This window comes from Leiobunum rupestre, chromosome 4 (genome assembly GCF_980474605.1).
Source record: "Leiobunum rupestre chromosome 4, qqLeiRupe1.1.hap1, whole genome shotgun sequence".
NCBI lineage: Eukaryota > Metazoa > Arthropoda > Arachnida > Opiliones > Sclerosomatidae > Leiobunum > Leiobunum rupestre.
In genome coordinates, this window is record NC_143387.1 from 8,301,218 (window position 1) to 8,325,521 (window position 24,304).

Sequence of the window (24,304 nt, forward strand, 5' to 3'; positions counted from 1 at the left end):
CTATCATACCAAGTATTTCATAATAAATAATATATGCGGATATTTAATGATTATAAGTCTAATTTGGCGCTCTGAAAGATTAGTTTTAAGAAAACGCCAAGGAGACAATTAAAATTTAATTTGAATGCCTTAAATTTAAGATTAGATTATTAAATTAATATTTAACTACTTTTTAAGTAAGCGCCCGTCGGTTTTCTTTAATTAAATACCTTTTCTTAAAAATGGGTAATTCCTTTTTATTATCTCAGAGCGCTCTGAGGTCCACTCTTTGTTATCCACTAATTTTCCTTTTTATAAATAGTGTAGTTCAGAGGGTTCGTAGCGCTCTGAGAGCGGTAAAGGGAAATAGTAAAATAATAAGACTTTCATGTTTCGATTTTTCCTATATATGGCTTCAAAAATGCAAATTCATTATTTTTAGCAGTTTAATTGTGGTCAAATACTTTAGACTAGCTTCAGATAAATTACATTTTCAAACACTTAAATTATTTAATTTGTTTATCCCTAGCATCATTGCTACCAAATCAAAGCGTTATATAGTCTTTGGTTTTTTTTTTCTTTTTCTTTCCAATAGTCCAGTCGGGCCATGGTCCAGTAAAGCAGACAATTATTTTTTATTTAACGAGTGGCAGACTGACAGTAGCTGAGGTACTTACTAATCCGGTCTGTCTTTAACATATTGTTTTAATGCGTGGAAATAATCCAAAGGAAATATAAGAGAGGAATAGTTTAGGGTTAAAATTATCTTGAAGATTTAAAGCTATGATTTTTGTGCGATAAACTTCCGGTTAATAAGTTTTCAATAGGCAAGGCTTAGTAATAACTTTATTTTACCGAAGTCCGAAAGTGAGTAGGCCTAACCATTGGCCAAATAATGATAAATCTAGAACATTACTTTTAGTAACTTTATTCGAAAAACCGCTCCAATAGCGCTAACACCCGATCGCAGACCTACGTCATTTTGGGAGTAAATTTTTAAGGGACAGTTTAAAAAAATTATTCACGGGATCGTCGTAGTAAATATCCGGTATTTATCATTACTTGGCCCATGGCCTAACGTATCCACGTATCCCCATTTTTCTGTTAACTTTGAATAATTCCGCATTATGATTTTACTATACCTAAGAAAATCCCAGGCCCGACTCATTCACTAAAGGAATCAACCCGGTCAGACTTGACATTTATTCATAAAAATTATTAATTGTTAAAATTGTATGGTGGCTAATAAAACTAAAATGTAAGTAACTCACCGTTTTGTTTAGAAGTGGCACAAAAATGTTTCTAAGCTAGACCACTTATAAAGTTACCATACGGAATAAAACCAGAAGCCTATAAATCCAATTAGTAGTAATTTTTACAGCATTAAATTAGAGTTACTTTGTACTAAGGGATCTATCGTCTTTGTAGTGAAAAGTAGTTAACCTCAAATAGAAAATATGGTAAACAAAATGAAATCTAGAATCTGTTTACTTCACTACAACAAATATTCTATTACTTTGGTACAAGACTGCTTACCTACCAATATTTGACTATAGGGTAATTATTTCTGAAATCATCAGACTTTGCTGCATGATAGTAACAGATTTTAACAAAACTTTTTTGGTGCGTTCATCTACCTCTACAATGAAGATTTCCGAAGTTTACCGGAAATATTTCAAAAAATTTATAAGTTATGATTTTCTGAAATTGGAGTTTTTTGACTTAATTTTGGTGTATGTTATTGACATTAATTTTAATATCGCGTTCGCTAAAGGTTGGGAAAACATAAAAAAGGGTATCCTAAGGTAAAACTGTACGCTGAAACCGAATTTGAAATCTATTTAATTATATCTGCTATATATTTTGATATACGAGCCAAAACGTGGGGTGACACTTAATATTTTACTCACTAGGCGGCACACCTCCAATATCAAGAAGCCTGTATTCATTGCATCATCTTATACACAGAAACGTTCTTGTAAAATATCGTTTTGGTCTTAGCATTATTTCTATATAAAAATAATATTAAATTTTTCTTATTTTGACCAATTATTTATTGCAATTTTTTTGAAGTAATATAAAAAAACCACTAATGGTTATGCTAAACAATTTCAATGCAATTTATTCCATTTTTAAGAACCGTGCTTTGGTCTTTTTCAAACATTCGTTCGCAAAGTAGTAATGTCTTCACCTTGGTGATGTGGGACTTTTAACTACACAAAGAATTTCAAATTCCGAAATCCAGTGTTCATCTTTTCTATTTGGCCAGTTGTAAGAGCTCAATATTCCGTGCGGGTGAGTAAACTAATAAGTGATTCTCTGCATTCTTCATTTGTTTCTCTAACTACTCGGAAATATAACTTGGCCAGGCAAGAAGTCGGACCGTGGATGCAACGTTTCATCGCAGATTTAAACTTTCAAAAATGCGTAATTGTGATAAAAGATTGGTGACTGCGTGTTCCTTGTTCGGTTTTAGTCTTTTCGAGTCTGTTTTTTAATATTATCACGATGTAAATCTACATAGATTTACATTGTGATAATATTAAACAGACTCTCGGGTGAAGAATCATCTGCGATGAAACGTTGCATCCACGGTCCGACTTCTTGCCTGACCAATACGTTGCCACAATTTTGGACCCGCACGGAATATTGAGCTCTTACAACTGGCCAAATAGAAAAGATGAACACTGGATTTCGGAATTTGAAATTCTTTGTGTAGTTAAAAGTCCCACATTACTACTTTGCGAACGAATGTTTGAATAAGACCAAAGCACGGTTCTTGAAAATGGAATAAATTGCATGGAAATTGTTTAGTATAGCCATTAGTGGTTTTTTTTATATTTTAAAATTGCAATAAATAATTGGTCAAAAATTAGAAAAATTTAATATAATTTTTATATAGAAATAATGCTTAGACCAAAACGATATTTTACAAGAGCGTTTCTGTGTATAAGATGATGCACTGAAAAAAGGCTTTTTGATGTTGGAGGTGTGCCGCCTAGTGAGTAAAATATTAAGTTTCACCCCGCGTTTTGGCTCGTATATCACAATTTATAGCAGATACAATGAAATAGATTTCAAAGTCTGTTTCAGCGTACAGTTTTACCTTAGGATACCCTTTTTTATGTTTTCCCAACCTTTAGGGAACGCGATATTAAAATTAATGTCAATAACATACACCAAAATTAAGCCAAAAATCTCAAATTTCAGAAAATCATAACTTATAAATTTTTTGAAATACTTCCGGTAAACTTCGGAAATCTTCATTGTAGAGGTAGATGAACGCACATAAAAAGTTTTGTTAAAATCTGTTACTATCATGCAGCAAAGTCTGATGATTTCAGAAGTAATTACCCTATAGTCAAATATTGGTAGGTAAGCAGTCTTCTACCAAAGTAATAGATTCTAGATTTGATTTTGTTTACCATATTTTCTATTTGAGGTTAACTACTTTTCACCACAAAGATGATAGATCCCTTAGTACAAAGTAACTCTAATTTAATGCTGTAAAAATTACTACTAATTGGATTTATAGGCTTCTTTTTTTTATTCCGTGTGGTAACTTTATAAGTGGTCTAGCTTAGAAACATTTTTGTGCCACTTCTAAACAAAACGGTGAGTTACTTACATTTTAGTTTTATTAGCCACCATACAATTTAAACGATTAATAATTTTTATGAATAAATGTCAAGTCTGACCGGGTTGATTCCTTTAGTGAATGAGTCGGGCCTGGGATTTTCTTAGGTATAGTAAAATCATAATGCGGAATTATTCAAAGTTAACAGAAAAATGGGGATACGTGGATATGTTAGGCCATGGGCCAAGTAATGATAAATACCGGATATTTACAACGACGACCACGTGAATTATTTTTTTAAACTGTCCCTTAAAAAATTTACTACCAAAATGACGTAGGTCTGCGATCGGGTGTTAGCGCTATTGGACGGGTTTTTCGAATAAAGTTACTTAAAGTAATGTTCTAGATTTATCATTATTTGGCCTATGGTTAGGCCTACTCCCTTTCGGACTTGGTAAAATAAAGTTATTACTAAGCCTTGCCTATTGAAAACTTATTAACCGGAAGTTTATCGCACAAAAATCATAGAAGTTTTGTAGTATTCTTCAATGTATCACAAAACTAAAAAAACGTATTATAAACTTATGGAGCACTTAATTGAGTTTTGTTACTGACGCCGTGAGAGTTTATACTCTTTATGGATGTGAACACTTAAATTCCAAAAAAAGCTTTAGGGTATTTGTCTCTTTTTTAATGTTGGTTGTCTTCATAAGCTGAGCCAAGACATCACTATTATCAGCCGTAAATTATTTGTTAAGTCATCATACCACATGTTATAATTATGGGGAGACTATCCATAATATGATTTGCGAGCTGAATGGTGTAAAAAGCAAACAAATTTGCTCTCCAAACATTTTACTATGCCCAGTCATTTGCCCTTCTACCGTTTAAAATATAAGGAATGAAACCTGATAATAAAAGATTGTAATGATTTCATATTTTTTAGTTAAATAAGAATGCCCGAACATCACTAGACACACTATTTTGGAAGCTCACAATTCCATTTTGAATATTTAATATTCCTTTATGCCTAGTCAATTATAAACAAAGACAATTTGAAACACAAAAAACCATATATTGAACATATAGGGGCAGCCTTTGCTCAACATTGGTAAGCCAAATCAAAATAGGTAAGTAATTAAAAAAATGCATGCAAGTTTCAAAATTATGTGAAATGCAGAAAGGCTTGTTCCATTTGGACCCTCATAATAGAAAAGGGGCTGATGTTTGTGGTACAAAATGAATACATTCAATGTGTTCGTTTACTGTAAAAATTAAATATATTTTTATATTATGAAAATGACAAATTTTAATTAAAACTACCTTTGAATTTGCTATCTATAACTGTAGATGTGCTTCTGATTAATTCAATCTTATCCTGACATAAGCAGGTAAATACTAGAAATACCCTACCCCAGATGATTTTGGAAACCAATTGAATGAACACGGTTTTTTTTCGTATGAAAAGAATAGTAAAATAAAACCAACTTAGAATGATGATCAAGGTAGCATCAAGGTTAGTGTAATCCAAATGTATACTAAACTCGTTTTCCAGAATTTGAAAGAAAATATTTGCGCCATTGAATAATACTTTTAAAATCGCATAGATTACTATTCATTATTTAAAATTAGTAATTACTATTAGTGTAAAAATAATTTGAGCCTCATCTACCTGGATTCAGTTAGATTTGGCTCAAAATCAAAGAGCAGAAAGACATATTGATATGATGCGTTATATATTCAATAAATACAACAACCAAACAAGATATTTGAAATGAACTTGGAGGAAACTTTAATCAGGCAAATATAAAAATCAAACTGGAGAAATAACTCTCATATGGCATATTATGCAGTAAAGTTTTGTATCACTGTTCTGTTTCATTTTACTAATAGTTTGCTTCGCGTTAAAGAGTCAGAATGTTTTTGATCTATTAGATTTTTGCATAAGGTATATAAATATATAATGATAATAATAATGGTAATGATGATTTTACTTGAAAAATAAATATTCACTAGCAAATTGAAGTTTTTAAATGGAAGGGTAGGCTTCACTTAATTTCTTGGGTGCCTGTTATTGATGTCATTTGCGGGCAGGTTTTTATATTGGTTGCTACTAGAGCGAGCTGAGAGATAATGTTTCAGAGGGAAACCAGAGAGAAAATTGTAAGAGAAAAATTTCTCAAGACCTTAGTCCTAACTTTGGGATTTTCCAAAATCATTTTAACTCTTATGGTGAACATTAATATGACATCAGAATAAAAATTATACCTTTAATAAATTTATAATTGTTTTACGTATAAGGAAATTAATTACCAATAATCAGAAATAAATACCTTATTTCGAAAACCAACTTTGATGTAATAAGCTTTATTTTATGTTCACGCTTGGATTGTGGACATTCGTGATGCATTTTGCAAAAATACTTTTGTTAAATTTCTAGTCGAGGATATAGCAACTAAGGATAGTTGCACTGGTTCTTTTCCATTTTCATTATTCAAAAATCTTTTCTTAATACCGTGCATTACATTACTTGAAATTGATTTAAACAATTTAGGTGACAATTGAAGATCTCAACAACATGAAGTGTATAACTAAATAGTTTTAATATTGTTTTTTATAATTTATTCCATTTGCTTTTTTTACAATACCAAAAGAAGTTAAGTATTCATAAATTACACAGATTAATTGTTAAAATAGTTCTGTAACAATTTCAGTTTAATTCTTTAAGAAATTGGTTATCTCGGATTTAATTTTAATCTGTTTTTCCTATTGTTTAATTTTCATTATTTTTTCAGAAAACAAGTCTTTATTGTCTAATAAAATTTTTTATAGACATTAGAAAAGTCAAATACCAAATTGAATGTTTAAAGGGTCGAATAATGTTAGAAGATATATTGAATTTCTAATCGTACCACAGCAATTTGTGTTCATTCTTGTTTACCAAATAGTTTTCAAATTGTGTAATAAAAACTTAAAATGAAGCCGTTTATTTATGTTACAATTTTTTATGAACTTATATATCATTCTAACAGTTGATCAGATAGAAAGACTAAAACTAAAGGCCGTGAAATTCCACAATCTAGGAAATTATTATTATTATTCAACCAGTTCAGAAATTATATAAAATGCCAAATATTTTCTATCCTCACTTTTGAATATTAAATTTGGTAACTAAGCTCCACTGTTGTGCTTCTATTAAAATATTACTTCTATTATAGAAATAACTTTAGCAGATATTTTGTACGCATTAATTTTTTTATTTTGTTATTGGCCCTTCTATGTTGATGCTCTTTAAGTAATTTTCAGAAAAACTAAATATTTCAAGAAAACCAAAATAAGAATCTAATTTTTTTCAACGTAATACTGAAAAAAAGAGACAACTTTTACTAGTCAGGGTTGCCACAATACTTCCAGATTCAAATTCCCAGACTTTTCCCTGATATTATAAGGGCTCTTAAAAAAAGACAAATGTGCATCGGGGAAAAAAATCTACTGTATGACTTTTCACGTTTCCGATTTCGACATCACCATGCCCATCGATGACGCATAGACTAGAGGAGTCGTTTTTGTTGTTTTCTCTGAGCACGCAGTTGGAAAGCACGTTGGAAATGTAGATGTCAATACTTCGTAATGCTCATCGATGGCATCTTTTTTTTTAAAGCAAATACGATAACTAAAATTTTGTCGCTATCATTTGATGGCATTGATTTTAAAAAAGAATGTACAGTTCACAGGTGAAATCGTGGGAGACCAAAATTCCGTACAATTGACACTAACATCACGATGGACATCAGAAAAATCGCATCGGTTTTTTTCGGCATAGATTTTAAGAGATTTTCCCTGACTTTTTAAGGGCAAAATTAGACTAGATTTAACTTTATATTTTACTTTTATCAGAAGTTGGTAAATTTAAATAAACTTATTTCAGTATAAAGGTTATTGCAACGTTAAAAAAATTAGCAAAACATTCAAGGAACTAAATAATAATCACATAATTTGTCATAGATCTAGAGTAAAATTAAATTCAGTGTCCAAATAAAATTGAATCTCCTGACTTCTCCCTGACCTTTTACAAATTCTCAATTAGACCCATTTTTAAATTCCCTGACATGTGGCAACTCTGGTTGTGAAACAGCAAGAGTATATTTTAATAAAAATACATGATAATTAACTAGCTACAGAACCATTTGAACGATTTCAAAACAAATTCCGTTGTGAATATTTATTAAAATACTGATTCACAACACAACAGTGGTCTCATTTATTTTCAATTAGTGTTGCAACGAATATTCAGTAATATTTTGCTTGTATTTCGTAAATCATTTTTCTCGAATAGAGGGTGTGTGAATGTATGATACATTTTGCCCGCAGAAAAATACTATTAACAATTTCAAATTGCTACCTAGGTACGGCCAACTTCGATCACACTAAAAATTGAAGTTGGACCTACTATTATAGCAGCCGGTACAGCCAACTTCGGTTACACGCGAAATCGAAGTTGGCCGTATATAGGTAGCGCCCCGGTTCTTTTTATTTTAGGACTACACCACTGGTTCGAATTGGAAAAGAGTCTCGCAGGAGTCGTGTGAACCATGAAACGAAAAATCCGCGATACCAGTCCCGAATATTCGGTATTTGGCCAAATTCGCTATTAGTTGTAACATTAGTTTCATGGCTTAAAGTTAGTCTATTTTTCATGTAGCCTGTTGATATAAGAACATAGTGTTCTTCAAAAGTAGTGACTGTATTCAGAGAATTAGTGTAGTTTATGTTATTGGTCTTCCACAACGCATTATTTATGACTAATAACACTCAATAATGTTCAACAGTGCAAAAAGACTAGCATTAATTTTAGCTGAATCTACAATTGAACTTCAGTTTTCAATTTTAATAGCAGTGCTACTATGATGTATTGCTACCAGAAATAATTGTAGTTAGTGAGATATATAGATAACTTATAATATTTTACCATATCTTCACCCTAGTTGAATGATCCGCTGGTATTAATTCTTATTATTTTTGACTATGACTAAGATTTAAATAGTCTGTGTTTAAATGATTTTGTTATTTTCCTAACTTTCATATCAATTCAGCCAATTATAACATGAAAAAAATTAAGATAAATCTTTTAAAACTTTGTTGAGCTCAACCAATGTTTTGATAAGACATGCAAGTAAAATATTTGATCTAGCCAAAGAATGAAGTACTAATTACTATAGTCTGAATTCAGTTTCTATCTAAATAAATTAATCCAATGAAAGAAACAAAACAACTTTGTTTTTGATAAATCCAAGCTCTTAAAAATGTCAATTTTAGAGTAACCTAGCATTCTGGTATATCTTAAACAAAATAGATGCGTAAAGTGGGATTAAAAATTTTTGCAGCTTAACAGTAAATTAAGCTGATACATGACCTCACTCCTATTTATATTATTATATGTATTGTCCATCATCCTATATGAGAGACAAAATATCACCTCAACCAGACAAGTTTTAACATTTTGCTTTGCCCTGTGTAATTATGTATTTTTGTGCAATATTTAATACCAAATTATTGAGATGTTGGAACCCTTTAGTTCATTGGCTATGGTTTTTTATGTTCATAGTTCTTTCTTATTTATTTTGCATGACTAGATATTTATGAAGAAACCGTTGAACCATTTATTGTCTCAGTAGTTTTGCAACATTTGGTGTATGCATTACAGCACCAAATAAGAAGTATTCAGTAGTAATTCTAAAAAACAATAGATTAACATGTTTAGTTTGTCATCATGGCAAACATTCATGTTTCTTCTGTAAAATCAAATGCAGTTTGACAATGATATATGTGTGAATCTTGCTGAAGTCGTAGAGTTAGCTATTCAATAACCTATAAAATACACACATAAACCTATATTTGTGAAAAGAATTCCATAGTCATAATCATAAGCAAATATACATGGAAGGGAAAAACTTTTACTGTAAAGATTTAACTTCAAAAGATGGAGTATTGGTATTTCCGTCCCCAAACCGTCCGCAATTTTTGATTGTGGTTTGGACCTCACCCAAAGTTCGAGTAAGTAGCATAAAGTAAGAAACAATTGTGTAAAACGCATGAAAATGTTTTTGTGAAAGTCTTCTTTTAATACAATGAGATTGCATAATTTATTTATATTTAATCGTTGTGAACTTCTTATTTCTTTTGCGTAATTGTACCTCTTTTGAAAACCAACCATGCTTTTGCCCATGCGCAGACCCTGCTTTCTCGTTTTGTGGAGCTTTAAAAATAATAAATATATTGAAACTTACTGTATATATATACATACTTATGGACGATCTAAAGTTGCATAACTAAGCACAAATTTGATCAGAACTAGGACACAGAAATTTCTAGCAAATAAAAATGCTGAACTGTCCTCGAGTTATAATCATTTGGAAATTAAACTGATTAATTTGGAAAACAATTAATGATTTAGTGAAGTTTTTGTGTAGGGAAAGTATTTATTTTGGACAGGAAACCACTACTTTTGGGAGTGGTTGTAATAACACTTTCCCAATGTGCAAACTAGAGCAAGACTATCTTGTAAACCTCCCATTCTGTCTATAGGAATAACCTTACTAATTTGGAAAATATTTTTATTAAATTTTTTTGAAACATTTGTACTTAATTACAAAATAACAGATGTGAAAGCTTGAGAGTAGTCCATAGGGCCTGGTTTCGGGTCAATTGGAAGGTATCTCTTATTTTTGGACATTTTCACCCTTCATTTGACTCCTCATAGTTCGATCCAGACCCATCTTCAGACGCCTTGATGAAAGGGGATGAAATAACAGTACATATTTCTACCATTTAAAGTATTTAAAAATACTGTGCCAAAAATTAATGAAAATCACTCGATGCTGGTTTAAACTCTTTATTATGTTTACATTTTAATCTGAATTATACTGTTTCATAGCTTCCTCATACCTTACTATATACATATTGATTTATTCTAATATTAACTTTTTTCCTCAAGAAGTACTTGTATTGACTTGTGAATGTGGATATTCAAATAAGTTTGATGATGGAGGACTAGCCATTTTGAATATGGGACCATTCTGCATAAGCCATTTTGTACACAGAAAATATATTAAGCCATTTTGTACACGGAAAATATACTAAGGATTTTCAACATTGTCGGCGAGGCAATTTTTTGCTTCAAGTCTCTCTTCCAATGGGCGCAACGTTTGAAAATTGACGAAATGTTTAACACTATACTGCCATAGAAACATTACTGGTTTCTAACGTAACTCTAAAATTGTTTTTAATTTCTGAAAGTTTAGGTTACACTCTCTCTACCCAAATATATAGACAAAGAAATGAAAATAGGAATACTGTTGTGGCAATATTCAGCATTAAACTCTAGAAATATGACACCCTTTATACCAGGAGCAACCTTAACACAATTACTAAAAACTTATTACGTCAGTTTTATCAGAGTGCTATTAATTTTTTTTATGAAACATATAGTATTTAATTGGGATGACAGAACCTTTTTTATTAAAAATTTACCCAATATTTACTTTTTTTTTAACTTAGTAAGTCTTAGGTCTTTGCTTATATTGTAATATTTAGTAAAAGAGACCCTTTTTTGATACATAAAACATCACACATTATTAATGTTTCCAATGAATAACTGCTTAGGTATATAGGTACTTCTCTCGTAAGAAATATATTATATACTTCTGCTAGTACGTAAATTAAACCTTTTTTTGAATTAGGTGTACAATAATTACCTGAACTGTATGCCTGAGAAAAATATTCTTGACACCTTCGCTTGAAAATTCAAAAATGATCAAAAATTTTAATTGTTTGAAACCAAATTTATCGGTCTACTTTTGTAATGGAAAGAGTGCTTATTTGTTTTCATCTAAGGTATTACCAGTTCTTCATAAGATAATTTAATTGTTTTGTTTCTTTCATGAAGTAAAATTTGGTTTTGCCAAAGTGGGCCCTTTGTTATCTTACCAAAGATAATACATTTTTTATCTTTATTGTATGTAGGGTACACTACAGGTTTCACCAGGAATTCATACCTCGAACTTGGAATGGTTATCCGGCCGTATTCCCTATGGTAAGATCTCGGGGACCGTTTTCAGTGACGTGAATGAGAAAAAAAATCGCCCCCTCGCACGTGTCTCCCCTCTTTAGGAGTTTTTACGCCGCGCAACCTCCCGTTTTTTGTTGTTCGACTCCCCGTCATTTCGAAATTTAGGGTTTGAAACCCTACCATTGATAGCGACGGGTCAGCTCGCTCTCCCGACCTCTCCATGTGGAAGGATTAAGTCCGGCATTGTTAGCGCTGTCAAAATTGTCAGCAGTTACAATGCCCTTGAGAACCGCGAATTACAAGGGGACCGTCGCTATCAATAGAGCGACAGCGAAGGGAAAAGCAAAAAGATGTTTGAACCCTTTTTCGACACAGGGGGATGAAATTATCTGGCAAAAATAAATCTGACTAAAAAACGAGCAAGTTCGGCTTGTAGGAAATCTTTCAACAGCCACCCAGTTCTACTACCAGGAGTGTTTACTCTCTATTGTGAACATGGTAAAGGATTATAGAATCATTTGTTAGTAGCAATTTTCCATAAGTTGGGAGTTATCAAAATTAAAAGCAACAAATATTTTTGAGGGGCCACTTGTTCATCCTAATATGGGGCTGGTGGACCCTTTTATCTGATTCAGCGTCTTTCAACATGTGCATCAATTACTAGCTACATTAAAACCTCAGTTACAATTATCTTCTCAAAATATTTACCAAGATAAAAATTAGTATGTCTTACAAGGGAAGTATCCATCTGAAGTATAAATGAAACATGTACCTTTGCTGGCTAATGATTTAAAACGCAAAAATTTACTCTTAATTAGGAATATTTATTTATAAGCCATATTTTTAATAAAATCAGTAAGCCTCTGCGAAGATACATGTTTAAAAAGAATAACATTAGCAGTATAAGGAGATTAATACTTCTCTCTAAGAGGTATATTATATATTTCTGGTCTTATTAGCTACATAGAATTGATATGAGTGTAAAAAATTTACCACTAATCATTAAGGTTAGATCAGGGAAAGGGGTTTTTATGGGTTTCTTTTGCAATGTTATTTAATAGTATGGAAGCAACTATGTTATACAACAAAACATACGATGTAAAGTTCTATTTACTTAAGATATATGTTATGTTGTGAATCTAAATATAACCTTTACAATTTTGACAACAGGCTTAGGAGGTTTGCAAGTTCAATATGCGTAGTTGATGATTAATGAAATTAAAAACGACTTCGTTATATTTGCATATTTAATAAGATGTCATGCTAGGCACGACGAAACTAGTCTGACTTTCATTGTAAATATCATAAATATTTTATTAAATATGCAAATATAACGAAGTCGTTTTTAATTTCATTAATCAATTTTGACAACACGATTTAAAAAAGGCTGGTACTTTGAATTTACTTGCGTAAATTGAATCTGAAAATTTTGTGGTAACCCTTTATTTACTACAAATGTTATAAGCTTCAAATATGTACCTGCACAGGCTACCACTGCATTTTTCCAATAAAAAATTAGAAGAAAAATAGTTTTGGCTTGAAATCATTTTGTGACTTTATATAGCTATTATAGTTTTATATTATAATTGTATGCATACAGCCATGTTGCATGGTTGGCTATCTGTACTAAATAGATTTTATATATTTCCAAACTGCATTGTTTATGTATAATAATGCTTGTGCTCTTCAAACATTGCCTGAACAGAGCCACAACTTTTTAACAACACAAGGTTCCTTGTTGACAGACTTCACTGGAAAAATCATACTGGTAAATTTTTATAATATGTTATTGACTATGTACAATTTCCAAGAAAATAGCTATAGGCTTATTCTGGAAATGTTACATTGCAATGAAAAGGGTCACAACCTGGATCATAAATTAATTCGCATAATGATTAAAGTTCATTGTTACTTAGAAAAATATCTGGCTACAAAGTAGTACATGTAATCAATTATTTGTAAAAATAATTGGGGCTTTTAAAAGTGCAAAACTCATGCTAAACTTTTACGACTACACAATTGTTAGCAGGATCTGCAATACTTCTAATTTCATAATTTCAGTTTGATAGCAGATTTATTTTAAAACTAAACGCCTATTATAATGGCATTTAGAAAAAATTAGGTAATGGAGTGTACTACATTAAAAATGTCCTCTTCACACTGACTAGCAAATAGTGTTCACTAGATTGCCATTGTTGGATTTCCAAAAAACCATTATTTTACTTGACTCTTTTACGATAATGAAAACGAGAGAGAACATGGAATTTAGTTTTATTGGAAGTTTATAAAAATAAATACTTAAATCAAAAGCCTTGGTGTAAAGTGTCTGAGTTACCTTGAAATTTTAGACCTGTAAAGCCTAGGTCAATCTTTAATTCTTATTTGTTAGTCGAAGCTACATGTAGAATCAACAAACATGAGGAGAGAAAAATTTTCATTGGCTGTTCATGCATATTTTTTACTTGGGGAAAGTGCCGGCTTATTTTAAAAATAAGCTGGCTTCAAATAGGCTCTAGGCAAAAAAAACTTAGAATTCTTCAGAGTTATATATGATTAGTCTCCCCTCGCGTGTGGTGCATTTGTTAAGAAAAATTTATACTTGCTTTAGGTTAGGCTTCACAAAGCACTTACCAGGTGACTAGGTTTAAACCCTTCTAAAAAGTTCCTCCAATAAAATGTATTGTTATCTTCAATTAGTGTTTGTACGGGGACCCCTTCCCCCGAAAGTCTGGAATCCCCAACTTTTGTCCTCGACCCCAACTCCGATCCTGATGATCAAAAATTAAGTCGGCGTTAAGGTTTTTGGTTAAGGACAGTTGCACCCTACTAAAAATAAAAGATCCTTCCCTCCCTTTTTTCGTGGGTGATAATGGAATGACGCTTATGACCTTCGAAATGCATCACTCAAGGGGTTTGGTTTTTTTTAGTTTGTTTTAGAATTGTGGTCTCGGCTGCAGAGCTAGTGCAGTGGTATTTTTTTTGTAACTTGTAAGGTGAAAAACAATGGGAACATTTTGAGCAGCCTTTACAAGAAAAATCCTTTACTAACTTGGAATATTGAAGAAAAACCTAACTTTCACAGGTATCTAAAACTGGGTCACTAATACATACAAATAGTTTCCCATCAACAACCCCAATTTTGTTTTTCCGTGGATAGCCCAACCCTGTACGAACACTATCTTTAATAGCAATAGCTTTATTGGGGCCCGGGAGTGCTCTCGGTGGCTTTTGCACTAATAATTCAGTGTATTCTTCACCAAAGTGATAAAGTGAACTTTACTGACAGTGGGACCTAGTTGTTAGAAAAAACCAAAACATTTGTCATAATAATGAAAGAATGAAAATAATACACTTCGAAGTTATTTCAATGCTTCTATTCTGCAAGCTTTTTTCATGTTCAATTCAATCAAAAGTAATAATAATTATTAGCTCAGCTAAGTCATCGACAATAGTGTTGCCATTATTTCAGTGGGCTGGTTTAAATTGTTTATAAGGGTAGTGGCAAGCCCTTTATGCCACATGAGAACTTGCAAAATCAACACAAGAGTGATCTTGAATTTTTAAAGCAGTGCCACAAGCTGAGAAAAAACCCGGCTTGATCCTCTTAAGAATAATACTCAGTCTAATACCCAAGGCACCACCTTAGGCCCAAGTCATCTAGCGACTTATAATGCCTTTAAACAGGTGGCCGGGTTACGACGCGTAGGAGGGTGGTGGCAAGCCCTTCATGCCACGCGAGCCAACAGCTCCCTACACTAACTATTACCGTTAACCTTGACAAGTGTGTATGGGAAGGCAAAACGAAGAACTCGGGGGAAAACCTCTTTAACCAGTGGGGAGAGAACTTGCGAACTCAACGCAGGAGTAGTTCCCAGTTTTCACCCAGTGCCATAAGTTGGGATCAAACCCAGCTCCTAACCACTCTGCCACCCTACCTATAAACTGATATTTTGCTCTTTCCATTTACAGAAAGTAAAACAAATCTAATTAATTACTTTAAACTAATATTGTTAACTCAATTTTTTTATCACAGGTTGTCCCACTAGATATTTCTTGGAAAAATATCCACAATATAAGCAAATGAATTCAAGTTCACAAAAAAATTTAAAACTCAATTTCCTACATGACTGAGACAAATTTTATTTCACATGCAAAGTTATATATGTGGTTAACAAAGAAAAAACAAAATGTAAAATGAACTATGAAAATAATAATAAACTTTACATAAGAGTATTATAAATATTTAGAGTAATTTTATGACAATATACATTTTCAGTTATGAAAAAAGAAAGAGATTCGTATGGAACCTTCAACGACCTCATTCATAATAACGATATAAGTGCAAAGTATTTGAATCTTCTTACTGGTTAGCTTAGACAATGAAATATAACTTAAACCACTTTTTACAGCTATCTAGATGTACATGTAGACAAGCTTCTTAAGCCAATGTTAAATGACGGGAAAATCCATTGCAGTGCCATTTTCTCACAAATGAATTAGAACAAATCTATAATTAACCACCTGGGGGGGAGTGGAAAAAGCTTAGAATATTCACCATGAAACTATATAGCCGTGTTGGATGAGTACAGTCTAGTTCTCATACAGTAATGTTGCCCGGTTTTTTCTATTGGTAATGTATGGGTTTATCAGTTGGAGGACCCGGGCTTAAATGTTGGCTCTGGCGTGACAAATTTTACTCAGTTTTGCACAGTTCTTTAAAAACTTTGTTTCTGATAAAAACAAAGGTAACGAGATTATTAATTACTTTTGCATTTCAAAATTGAAATATTCTATAGCATAAATTAAAAGTAGCGACTAGTGCAAATAATACGAGATAAAAAAGGCCAACAATTATATATTTAAAAGTGCACAAGATAAATTAATTAATTAAAATGAACCCGACTAGTTTCAGATACACGATTGATCTGTCATTAGGGGTCTAATCAGTTTACACACACTGGTCCATATCTATAACCTAGTAGTTTCTTAAAAAGTAATACATTCAATTTTTTTATGTTATCAACACCAGGACCTCCCTTACCAAAAAATAAGTTGGTTTTTAGTTGGTATTTAGTTGGTTTTCACATTTAAGTTGGTTTTTAGTTGGTATTTAGTAGGTTTTCACATTTAAGTTGGTTTTAAGTAGGTTCAAGTTGCCAGCATATTTTAATAAACTATTTAAAGAGGTAATAAGTTGTTTTTAAGTTGGCTGGAAAATACTCATTTTTTGAAGTTGGTTTTAAGTTGGTTTTTAGTGGTCAGATAATTACTTATAATTTTTAAGTAGGTTATAAGTTGGCTTTAAGTGGTCTTTATTAAGAGGTCTTTTTAAGTAAGTTTTAAGTTGGTTTTAAGTGGTCTTTATTAAGAAAGCTTTTAGTTGGTTTTAAGTTGGTGTAAAGTGGTTTTTAAGTAGGTTTTTAGTTGGTATTTAGTTGGCATTTGTTCCAAATACGAACTTAAAACCAACTTAAAAAGTTACAAGACCACTTATTTTTTGGTAAGGGCTAGGTCACTAGTCCGTGAGCCAAGCGAGTGGTTGGTTTCATGGCGCCATCTATCACTTTTAACTAGACATTTTCCAAAGGCCACTGAAAGCGCTGGTCGTATCACAACCATTGCTTCTTCGGTTATCTCGAGACCTCATCAAGCGTTGATCAGGTAGTTCAACGATATAAACTTTATGCTGAACAATTATTCCATTATCTCGGTGAGACGTGCCCAAGCCGCTAAGAGTTTCATCTATGTCGTAGGCTAAAGTTGTCGGAACATTTGGGTAAAACGTCTTAAGTAATAGTAGATCCGATTCGTCACAGGCCTCAATTTTTTCAAGACAAAGAGCCGTATTGATTTCTTCCAATTGTGTGTATGATATGCCATGACAAAGCCGATTTAAAAATGTTATAATTTCGACCTTACCAGTTAAACGTGTCGCAGAATCCCTTGGAAAGAAGCGTGTGAGGCTTTACTAGGAATGCATGCTTTCACCGTTTGTGATACGACCAGCGCTTTCAGTGGCCTTTGGAAAATGTCTAGTTTAAAGTGATAGATGGCGCCGTGCAGAAAGCGATGTCAGAATTAGGGAAATCTTGGACTATAGAAGACGATCTTTTCGATAAACTTAGAGTTTACTTGCAAAATGTACGCAATTAACCACCTCAAAATCAAGTTCAGTAAACAATCTTCACTATGACCTTTTTAGGCTGAAGAGAGGTCAAGTAGATTCTAGTCAGCTACCTCCGAGCAAGGATGCACTTTACCGACATTCGAGGCGCGCAAACTATCAAGCGGCTATTTGGCGAAGAAGTTTGGAAAAACAACCAGCTATACCTAGTCCAGATGGCCAGATAATTGATGACAACGAAATAAAAGTAAATTGGATGAAAGCACAGTCTGCGCCTAATTCAGTTTTGGAACTAATGGCTTGTAAATGTAAGAAAGAATGCAAGTTGCCTACATGCAAGTGTATGGTAAATAACATTCGCTATTCTTCAGCATGTATTCTTGAAGATTGTGCCAATATGATAGAGCACATGGTGATTATCGACTCTGATGACGAAGAATAACGCTTAAAAATAAGCGTAATGTGTAAATGTTGTATAATAAAATAAAATTGATTTTCAAAGCATATTTTTCTCATTGAACATATTGAGGTTTTTCCAATAGTCGCTGAGCTATATCTTCGGAACTAAGCGAGATAGCCTATACCTGTACTAGACATTAGTTATTGGGCTTGAGTCACGCTTTCGAATGCACTATTACACAAGTAACTAGGATGAGCGGTAGCAGAGCTATAAGCTTTCAAAGGTTTGTGAAATTTGAATTTTCCCCCTTTTGGGGGGGAAAGCTGTGCGTCCAAACCGTCCACCAATTTTTCCCATACTCCCCAGTATTTTCGAAATTTTGAAATTGGTTAAAATAGAAAAAATAGATATAAATTGATAAAAAAAACATCAAAACTGATCAACTTTTGATCAATTTGAGGTCAAAATCCCATGTTATTTTCAATGGGAAAATTTAAATTTGTTGTTGTCAAAAACATTTTTCGTTGCCATGGCAAAACGGTTGCCCATTGAATATATTCCCTTTAGGATTTTTCAAGTTACATGAAGGTCTACCAATCCCCCGAGTTTGAACAAAATCGGTGGGTTACACTTCGGGATGTCTCCTTGTAAGTGTAGCTAGACGTGCCCGTTGCCGGAACCGAAGAACAGTGAGCTAAGGTGGAGGTATGAACAAATAAAAGTATTATTAAATCATTATATTGGCGTCTTCCCTCAAAAATAAATATAAGACGTGTAATCTCTCTGTAGTTTCAGTATTTGAAAGGAGTTTATTACACATGTATATATTTATGTATATACATACAAACATACACACACGTGTATGTATAAATGTGTATGTTTACATGAATAAGTGTATATACGTATGAACATATATTCACATTAGCCACGTTCACACATACCCTCGTTTTGATTTATCTGCGGTTAATAGAGTTTGGAAATCTGTTTGTTCACACGTTAATTTCCAGTGAGTTTTGAAGAAAATTGGGCATGTGTAGTATAGCCATGTAATTAGGAGTACGTATGCTCATGCAGTTCTGTCACGTTTTAAAACCATCTAATTAAAGACGAATGCACAAAGAAAATTTTTTTTAATTTAATTATGCCAAAAGCTGGAAGATTATTTTCTTGTAAAATATTAATATTTTATTAGGCGCAAAAAATCCACGATTGTTGATTTTCTTAAAGATTAAAAAACATGATGTCATGAATCGCTGCCAAACTGGTTGAAGAAGTGGTTCAGCCGAAGCGATCTGAAACATTGGGACGCGCAACAGCATCCAAACATTGCGGGAGCGCTCGCATCTTTTCAGAGGGTAGGTGTGAATGCGGCTTTTCCTATTTTCGACACAAAGGTAAGAATCTGTTTGAAGAAGTCATGCGTCTCCAGCCAATGCATACCAACATGCTCAAACCTTTAAGCCGCATAGATGCGTGTATGTTTGTATAGTAATAATAATAATATTAGTAATAATAGTAATAATAATAAAATAAGCTTTATTGGATATTCCTACTATATGTTTATGTGTGTATAAATAGGATTGAAAATCTATTAACGATTTTCAATCATAAACCTTGTCAGGTAGAGTTCAACAAATAATAGCGGTCTCTATCACATTTGCAAAATTTGAAACCAATATTACGTATATTAAGAATCAAATTCCTATTAACGTGTTAATATGAATTTAGTTATTTAACTAAGTAAGTTTGGCGATGGCCATCATTTTGAGTGAAAATTTATATCTATAGCAAAAAGCATAGGTGACGTTGCATGATGTCCTGCTGCCAAGTACCTATAAATGCATTTACATATATTTGACAGAAATGTCAATGAAAAATTATTTAAAAAGACCCTCTTTAAAACTGCTCACTAAGGCTGCTTCCATGCAAATGAAGGGTTTGGTGTTAACATCGGGCTAGTAAACAAAATTTACCTTTAGAACTCTCCTGAGAAAGGAATACAATACAAATCTGAGCTTAGGAGGTACACGCAGTCAAAAATGATAACCCCAAAAAATACACATACGTGGATAATAGGTGTAACCTAATATTTAACCTACAGGCATTTCCCTTGTTTTATGTTTACGCAAACAGAAAATCATGATTAATTTAAAATATGAACAGTGTTTGCAAAAACACCAAAATGGGTCTATAGCCACTGAAAGAAGGGTTGGGTCGGTATTTTCTGGAAGTGTTCTTAAAATATTCAGGTGAGCCATGTTACCTTTTTAGTAAGAAATTATACAATCTAAATTTGTTAGTTCAAACTAATATTTAAATAAAACGCTCAAATAATTTATCCAAGATAACAGTAGGCAAATATTATTTTGGGCCTTGGCCTTTTACACATGGCGCTGACTTAAGCGACGAAATATTACCAAAATTAAACGAATTTATCACTTAAATATGGTCAATTATTATAAAAATACATGATTTATAATAACATTCCCTTTCTAAGATTAATTAGATTAAATATTACGCTTGAAAATAGGTTATAAAATCCTACAATGCTAAGAAAACGTCGTAGGCCGCTTTAAAATAAAATAGCAGACGACACTTACGACGAACTCTGCAGACAAACAAAATCCATTCGAAATCCTTTACCCCTCCACAGCTTCCACAATACAAAATTGTAATCATGGTTAGGGTCTGATTTTCGGAACATTTCATTTCTCATTTTTCGCGCTAGTGAGTCAAATCTTGCTGAAATTGTTAGCTTATATTCCCTTTAATTCTTTGAATTCTAAGATTTCGAGATATTTTTGTTTCTGAAATATTTCTACTGATTACTTTTGAGTAGAAATCATCGGGCAACTTTGCAGGCCCTAGAAATAATCGAGGCTAGAAATCATTGGTTCTTCTTGAGACGTCAGAGGACTTCATTTCGAGCCCTATACATCATTACGGGTCCGAAACATTATCGGACCTACTTTCACGTTCTAAACGTATTCGGGCCTCGTTTTATGCCCTAGCCATAATTCGGCCTTGTCTCGTGCCCTTGGCATTGTCGGGTCTCATTTTCGGGCCCTAGACATCATCTGGCTTCGTTACGGGCCCTGGATATTATCTGGCCTACTTTCGGGCCTTGTTACGGGTTATTGACATCAAAGGGTCTCGTTTCGGGCCCTAGACATTTTTGGGGCTTCTTTCGGGCCCTAGACATTTCGGGTCCCGTTTCTGGCCCTAGATGTTATCGGGCCTCGTATCAGGCCACAGACATCATCCGGCCACGTTTCAGGCCCTTGACATTATTGGGTGTCGTTTCGGGCCCTAGATATTATCGGACCTCGTTTCGGGCAATACACATAATCAAGCCTGGTATCGGGTCATAGACATTTTTGGGCATCGATTCGGGTCCATTGAAATAATTTATCGGCCCTAAACATCAGAAATTATCAAACCTGGTTTCTGGCCCAAGATACCATCAGGTCTCGTTACAGTGCCTGGAGGTCATCGAGAATCGTTGAGGCCAACAAACAATTTATTATCGGACGGCCCCTAAACCTCATCAAGTTGCGTAACGTTCCCTAAAAAGTATTTAGTGTAACGCCCTTGAAATTATCTAGTTGGGTAACGGGCCCTGGAAATTATCAAGTTGCGTAACGGGCCCTAAAAAATACCTAGTTTTGCAACGGGTCAAGATATGTAATTTCATTACAGTCGTGGTCTATAGTTTGGTGCCATGAGTTGTCAAAGGCCTTAGCCGCGGTAATCTATATTTTGGAGCCCACTAAAAGAGTTCAACGTTGATCATGTGCTCTATAAAACCTTCACTGCGATAGCACCAATAAAAGTTCTTAATTTCACTGTTAAACAAATAACCTTTTTCTTAAAGTCTAATTAAAATAAATTTTCCAAAAGGTTCCAAATACGTTTTCTCTCCAAAGCACATTTTAGGTGGAATAAAATAAATAGGTTTACGAAGAAATAAGAACAAAGGATAATAGTAATTTAATATTTTTATTAAAAAAATTGTCGAGACGTTTCGAGCCGCGGCCCGTCATTCAGTCTGAATGACCTAAACATTAGGTAATTGTAAATATTTTACGCAGACGGCACTTACAGCGGCAATTAGAAAAGCGTCTGGTAGTTTCTATTTAATCCAGAAATAGTGTGATAATTTTGATGACTATTACTAAATACTACTATTTTTCAAATATCGGATTTCGGAAATCATTATCGGCGTTTATTTTGGAAAATGTGTGGTTACAAATGAGTCCTAAAATGTTATTATTTCCGAATTTTTCTAGAGTACTATTGTTTTACTGTGATAGTTGGTAAATTATTTTTTATTACCAAAGAATTCTTATGATTACCGGTGAATTTTAGATTTTTCTCAAAATATTTTGAAATTCCGCGTGAAAACCCATGATTTCGGAAATAAGTTAATCGATTTCAGTAACTACCCACTCGGGCTTGGGCCCTAGTAGCTAAAAGTAAAGAATATAGGTGCTGGCAAAGAACAGTGCCATGGCGTCCCCCTAAACCCGTTTTTGGCGTGTTTTCACCGGGCCTCTGAATTTGAGCTTTCACTCTGGACAGCCCTGTGTTACATTTATAAAATTTTCATCAAATACCTAAAATACGCAGTGTTCCAAAAGCCCGATTTTTTGACCAAAAATCCAGAGAGTGCATATAATAAATATTTTTACATATTTCGTTTATTAAGAATACCTGGATTTGTCAAATCTAAATATTTTTTCTTGCGACCCCTAGCGGCCAAGTTAGCTTCCTATTGAGTCTTGGACCTTTTTGACTTTTACATTGGACGATTAATCTATTCATATCACGTAGTATTGTTCGGATGGCGATGTCCCGCATATTTATAAAGATCGGAACGAAAACCATCTCAAAATGCACAAAATCGGCCATCTTGGACTGGATTTTTCTCCAATCTTTGCGAGCCAATTGCGTAGATCTTTTCACTGTGGGTTGACAAGATGTAATATAATGTAATAACGGTGCCAAATCGTTGCAATCTCTGTTGGTTCGGAAACTATTGATGAAGCAAAAATCTAGCTAAGATTTGGGTGGTTTTTGGGCTAGATAAATAAAATGTTTAAACAAATTTCGAAACTTAAATTTTCTCAAAAGAGTATTGACTGGAAATGTGAAACGAAATTTTATTAGGAAACCTCAGATTCGGATTCAACACCCCAAAAATCATATATAATTTTCCGGGTAAAAACACAATACGGGTGGACTATTACTAGACGGAAGGAAATATTTAGGGTATAGGTTTTTTCCTTTTATTGGTGGAGCCGCTACTTGTGTTATGAAATGTCCCTCACTTATACACGTGATTTGCCACCAGGGACGGAGTGGCGGCCTTGTAGTCAGTTGAACATCTGAGCCTCACTGACCCCAACTCGTTCTTTAACCCATGCTAGCTACGCCACTGCCGTGGCCTTCAGCACTTGATTCCTACCCTAGTAAAATAGCCTTCTTTATAAAAGACAAGCCTTTTTTACCAGCTTTCGCCCGTCGAGAGTTTCGCGTAATGGGAAAATGTCGGTACTGCCTCCATTTGGGGCCTTTGGCTAGAGAATAAAGAAGGGGCCCCTTAAGGGTCCTCCTGGCTGTGCGGGGAGTATGGAATAAAAACTAAAATGGTTATTTATAGGGCAAAAAAAAACAAACGCTTTAGATTAAAAAAACATACCTATTTAACATCTAAAAAACCCTCACTATCACATCACCTCACATCCAATCACCCGAGGGGTAAGACACTCTGCGAACTCGGTGTACACTGCCGTACCTTTGACAGTGCTAAATGGAACTCGTGAACTCTTGAAAATATGTACCTTTAACAGTGCTAAATGCACGAACTCGGTGTACAGATTATCTGAGACTGTCTTATCCCTCGCAATCACCTCACATCTCAAACCTATCACCTCACAATATCACTGCGAAACCTATCATATGTACCACACATATCACCTATCACATCACCTCATTTCACCTCACTGGCTCGCACGTATTACCTATAATCTGATACCTATTACCTTAACTCACCTATCACATCACACTTCACCTATCACCTAATATCCCCTATTACCTCAAACCTATCACCTTACCTATCACCTATCACTTACTAATTTATCACCTTACCTCATA

General features: G+C 33.5%; 1 protein-coding gene across 4 annotated transcripts; it reads left to right on the forward strand.

Annotated features, from left to right (window-relative positions):
- Window positions 1-1,721: 1,721 nt before the first annotated feature.
- Window positions 1,722-18,245, forward strand: LOC149945991 (uncharacterized). 4 transcript variants are annotated; one of them, XM_090173978.1, is made up of 4 exons: window positions 3,523-4,667; window positions 11,579-11,648; window positions 17,827-18,056; window positions 18,120-18,242. In XM_090173978.1, the coding sequence occupies exons 2-4, from the start codon at window positions 11,623-11,625 to the stop codon at window positions 18,188-18,190; spliced, it is 327 nt and encodes a 108-aa protein (XP_090030104.1). In that variant the 5' UTR covers window positions 3,523-4,667; window positions 11,579-11,622; the 3' UTR covers window positions 18,191-18,242. The 4 variants fall into 4 exon arrangements, 3 of the variants coding, with proteins under 3 accessions (XP_090030102.1, XP_090030104.1, XP_090030103.1); XM_090173976.1 differs by having other exon boundaries at window positions 3,519-4,667; window positions 17,827-18,244; XR_016480711.1 differs by lacking the exons at window positions 3,523-4,667; window positions 11,579-11,648 and adding an exon at window positions 1,722-2,980 and having other exon boundaries at window positions 17,827-18,245.
- Window positions 18,246-24,304: the final 6,059 nt, after the last annotated feature.